General features: G+C 30.7%; 1 protein-coding gene across 1 annotated transcript; it reads left to right on the top strand.

Moving 5' to 3' along the window:
* Positions 1-1,342: 1,342 nt before the first annotated feature.
* On the top strand, positions 1,343-3,228 carry LOC149156624 (ubiquitin-conjugating enzyme E2 4-like). Its single transcript, XM_089444810.1, has 6 exons — positions 1,343-1,389; positions 1,628-1,707; positions 2,131-2,245; positions 2,408-2,460; positions 2,599-2,727; positions 3,083-3,228. Exons 1-6 carry the CDS (start codon positions 1,343-1,345, stop codon positions 3,226-3,228), a joined length of 570 nt encoding a protein of 189 aa, XP_089300936.1.
* The last annotated feature ends 2,086 nt before the right edge of the window (positions 3,229-5,314 follow it).

Raw genomic sequence — 5,314 nt, 5'->3', positions numbered from 1 at the left:
GCAGTTGTGGGAGCGATTGAAGGCTTCGAGTTACACCCTTGAGCTTGCAAGCCAACAACTGTGGTCGAAATCTCCTTGTGATGTGTATGCTACTATAATTCAAAAAACCGTAAAACAAATGCAAACCTCAGACCCTGTAATTTCAAACCTTTGGGAACTTATTTTGTTGTCGTCCTTGCCTCAGACTTGTGCGAGCCAATCTATGAAGAAGAGAAGAAAAAGATGCTTTGTTATGTTCCAATGAGGTTGAGGTCACTTGTATTTATAGGCTTCCATAGGTGTCCGATATGTGTTAGGGCCGACCTTGTCCAAATGTGCATATGTGAGCTTTCCTTCATAAGTACACTTTTTCTTATTCGATTTGAGTGATCTTTAGGTCAAGTTTGGTTCTCTTGAAAAGAGGGATTCAATGCAATCATCATCTCCATCAAATTAGTTATACAAAGTGGAATTTGACCATAGTTGCATAATTTAATAGTCACTCATTCCAAACTTCGTGGGAAAAAGCTCATTCATGTTAAAAACCGGTGTGGCCCACACCCGGTGCAATCCCTGAGTGATAGGCTTTCACTCATGCTAAACGTTTTTAGATCTCGAGTTATTAAACTATTTCTTTATGGAAGATCAATTTTTTTTATTTTTTTTATTTTTTTAATTTTTAATATATTAACAAAAACACAATTTTAAATATTTTTATTTTATTAATCCGTACATGTTAATTTATTATATTGACATGAAATAACATTTAATTATTCTCTCTATATATAATGAAACAATTCTGTTAGATGTTACAAATAATTTATATCTGTATATGTTTATTATAAAATTGTATTAATCTATAAAATAATTCTAAATTATAATGTACATGTTCTGTTACATAAAATGATTATAGAAACCTCTATTGAATGTAAATTCTTGATTATAAATCTCTTTAAAAGATTCATTTTATATGCGATGTATCTTTTACAATAAAACTTTGAGAATGTTTCCAGCAACGGTTTTAGCACAAAATTTATGAAAAAAAATTACCTGGATCAAGAGATATATTTATATTTAAAGATTTGAATATATTTATATATTATAAATATAAATATACAATTATATTTAAAAGATATTCATATTTTTACCACATTTTTTCTTCGTGTTCTTACCGTTTGAATCACATTCTGTTCACAACTCATCGCTTGCGGATTCCGTTTCTTGTTTTAGAATTTCTGTTCATATCACTGCCCACAGAACTCCATTACCCCAAAATTTAATAGCGAGCTCTCAGAACGCTGTGAGGGTCGAAGACAAGAGAGAAGTTAATAAAAGGCACTGTTAAGTTTTTGCATTCAATACCATGTCCAATAGACTAGCCAAGCGCAAGGATAAAGATATCATGAAGCTGTAAGTTTCAAAGCCAATCCCATAATATATAATATATCTTTTTTTGTTCTTCATCTGGGTATCTGTTATGGATTGGAGTTACTATAACATAATGTCATGTCATGGTTTTATCCCTTCTCCATGATAAGATAATGCAAGCTTTATGCAATTCTTGGGGTTTCATAACATTTTTTTACATGATATCATATGAAGTTGGTTGTGCGTTGGCTAACTATGGAAAGTGTCTGTCAATGGGCAGTATGATGGAAGGCTTTAAAGTGAAGAACGTAAAGGATTCAAACAATAAATTCTATGTGGAGTTCAAGGGACCTCCAGACAGTAAGTTAGACTTCCATTGTTTTTCTTTCTTTAAGAAAGAAAAAATTGCATTGCTCAAGTTTTCCCCAGTATGAATTTACTTATTGTTGAATCCTTTGAATCCTCAAGTCTCCAACTGAACTTGCGGCTCTGTAAGGTTTAGCTAATTGGTTAAATTTTAACATATTTCAAGATTGCCTGATGAGAAGCTGTTTTGCAAATTTGAAGGATTCTTTGATTGACCCAATGTCGGTGCGTTATTGGAATAGCAATATTAGATATGATGATGGGTTTTTACCGGCTGTGTTATAGTTTATTGTCCGTGTATCAAACGGTGTTGTGACATCAGCTCTTCTGCTGCAACTTTAGGGCGTTGTTTAATTTTGTAATGAGTAGGTTGGTGGGATGTTAAGCAGAATTCACTGTTTGTCATGATCTAATTAGGTATTTACCAAGATGGAGTGTGGACGGTTTATGTGGAATTACCAACTGATTATCCATTCAGACCACCAATTATTCGTTTTATGGATAGGATCTACCATCCCAACATTTCTGAGCTGTAAGTACCCATTTCAAACTAGCAAAATGTTTTAGTATGTTGCGAGACTCAAGACTGGTGGTGCAGGGTCACCCTAATTCTTCCATTTGATAATTGATGTATCATTTCAAACATGATAATTCGCCATTTTTCTAACTAGGTTCAATTTTTTTGGCACTTCAGATTTGGCCAAGTTTGTGTTGACGTTCTTGAAAAGGAATGGTCTCCAATATATAGTAAGGAAGAAATAATGAGACTAACCACAACTTTTCTTGATTATTTGTTCGAGGACTGAGTTTGTTTTTGTGATTCCTAAGAAACGAGCGAATTTATTATGCTCAATCTATTGCTTACTTCTCGTATTGCATTTGCAGATCTCGTGGTTATATTTCAAATGTTTCTTCCTCTGCTTCTATTAGAACCTAATGCAAAGGATCCTCTAAATGGTGAAGCTGGGGCCTTAATGAGGAGGGACAAGAATGCTTACGAAGAGAAGGTGAAAGGTAAATTCATGGATGCTTGTCCCACTTTGCACTGGAAATATATTCCAAGATGTTTTCTCATTCACTTCACATATTTATACTCTTTATCTGAATTACTTGTCCACAGTATCTAAGTATTTCTTCAGTGTTTACAGTGTACGCAGACAGCTAGTTTATCATTCCCGCAAATTGAAAGATTCAGATGAAGAGAACATATAATTTTTATTAGTTGCACTAGTGCAATAAATAAATACCCTCTGTTAGTGAATTACAAGATTGTCAGATTTCAAGATTTCTTGAATTACAAGAATTAGGTTTTATTTTATAATTCTGAACCTATCTTTATCATTCATTTCTTTTTGGCTGCGTGTTCTAGAACACTGTCTTCGATACGCGCAGTCAGGAAGCTTTGCTTGGCAACAGGAGGAAGGCAGCAAACAGGAAGGGGAAAGCAGCGAAGGCACTAGTGAGACTGTATCTGCCTCTGGTGATGAGGGAACGGCCGGCGCTGCAGACCCATGATATTCTAGCAGATCCAGCTGTCATGGAAGTTCAAATTGCACTGACCCACAATGTACTTTGGAGAACGAAAGAAATTCTTTGCTTGATATTTTGGGAATTTCGTTCATATTCATTAAACTTCTACTAATTTTGGACAGAACCCTATTGGTCAGGTCAATAATGGAAATGTTTACTATGATGCAAATGGAAATATTGTAAGCTTTATTGCAAACTGAATAGTTCGTGGCAGGCTCATTTAAATGAAAAGATGGATGGAACAGTACTGTTAATGCCTTAACGTCTATGTCTTCGCGAAAATTTTCAACCTTAACGTTTTAAGTATCGTTGCACATTTTTAAATCTTATCCTCTTGGAAAAGGGTTTCCGCTTTTGTAGATTTGAATGTGGTAAAATTTATATAAATTATTTTAAAATTTATGGAGAGAATTTAGTATATTATATTATATTATATTATATTATATTTTATTTTATACATATATATATATTTCTATTCTTTTTGAGCATAGGAATAAATCTTAAATCAAAATAGATAATTTGTTTTTTGGGTCCAATAGACCATTATTTGATCTCACCACGTTAACCATCACCATCATCATCATATATATATTTTCTTTTTCATTCTAACAAAAAGTTCTAAAATGAATTTTAATCAGAGAATGGTGGTAAAATATGGTACTTGTAAATATAATTTAATTGAATAACTAGTACAATCATATTAAAAATATAAATATAACAAAAAAACTATTGTAATAAAAAAAATTTACAATATTACCAATGCACACATTTACATGATTAACCATGTATAAAAAAGTTATGGGTAAACTTTAACTTGAGAAAAAAAAAAGAATTAGACATCTTATTGTAAAATGGACCATTTTGCTAAATAAATTTTGTTTGTATATTAATTACCCCATCTAATTAGAATATGAACTTATTAGAATTGGAATAATCTCAAATCTCTAAGAAATTGGTGGGTAGGAGCCATGTGGCACCAATCTAATTTAACTTGAGAAAAAAAATGAATTACACATCTTATTGTAAAATATACCATTTTGCTAAATAAAAATTGTTTATATATTAATTTCTCCATCTAATTAGAATATGAACTTATTAGAATTGGAATAATCTCAAATCCCTAGGAAATTGGTGGGCAGGGAGCTAGGTGGCACGAATCTATTTTTTAAAATTTATTAAAAATCAATGCATCCTAACAAACTTGCAACACACTACAACAATTGATAAGCATTAACAAACTTGTAACGCACTACAACCATTGATAAGCATTCAAACCAAAGCATATTCCCTTGAGAATCAATCTAGGTCATCAATTAAAAGAACAAAAAAAAAATCAACAGATCCTCATCCACCTTAAATTGAAATAGGAATAAAAGAGAATGAAAATGTAAAAGAAATGAGACATAGGAAGGTCAATCTTGTATTCTTTGTTATTATCTCAATTTTTTTTATAATTTTGAGCTAAAAGGATTTTGCTTTAGTTGGTGAGAGAAGAGAATGCCAAAGAACCCATGAGTTACCTTGTCACTAGAAATTGTTCAAATAGAGATTCAACAACCATTTGATTACTAGTTTTCTCTTTTGAGCTTCTAAAATAAATAAAAGAGGATGCCAAAAAACTCATGAGTTACCTTGTCATTAGAAATTGTTCAAATAGAGATTCAATAACCATTTGATTACTAGTTTTCTCTTTTGAGCTTCTAAAATAAACATTGAATTCTTTGTATGATAAACTCATCTATTTACTTTCTATTAATTAAATAAAACAAATGAAACAGAATTATATTCTAATGATTATTTGTTAATTTTATTGATGCTAAATTTTATACCATGAAAATGTTTTAAATTTTGCTTTTTATATTCCTTCTTCTAAATCATAAAAACATCATAATAAGTTTAAACTAACCACCGTTAATTTATTTTTAAAACTTAATTAATTTTAAATAATGTGATAATTATATTAATGTAAAAATTATTTATTTATAATTATTTTTTAATTATAGTTATTTTTATTAATTAATCCTTTAAAAAAATTATAATTATTTTTATTAATTAATTATTAGAAGAATAA

Source organism: Pinus tabuliformis, chromosome 9 (genome assembly GCF_031772625.1).
Source record: "Pinus tabuliformis cultivar Carrire ecotype Pingquan chromosome 9, CPIR1, whole genome shotgun sequence".
Lineage (NCBI taxonomy): Eukaryota > Viridiplantae > Streptophyta > Pinopsida > Pinales > Pinaceae > Pinus > Pinus tabuliformis.
This window is presented reverse-complemented; position numbering and strand designations above follow the sequence as displayed.

Excerpts from the sequence above, each read along its gene's own strand:
- LOC149156624 (XM_089444810.1), top strand. The coding sequence starts at position 1,343 with ATGTCCAATAGACTAGCCAAGCGCAAGGATAAAGATATCATGAAGCT. Across the intron at positions 1,390-1,627 it reads GATAAAGATATCATGAAGCT|TATGATGGAAGGCTTTAAAG; the intron begins GTAAGTTTCAAA and ends GTCAATGGGCAG. Across the intron at positions 2,461-2,598 it reads GGAATGGTCTCCAATATATA|ATCTCGTGGTTATATTTCAA; the intron begins GTAAGGAAGAAA and ends TTGCATTTGCAG.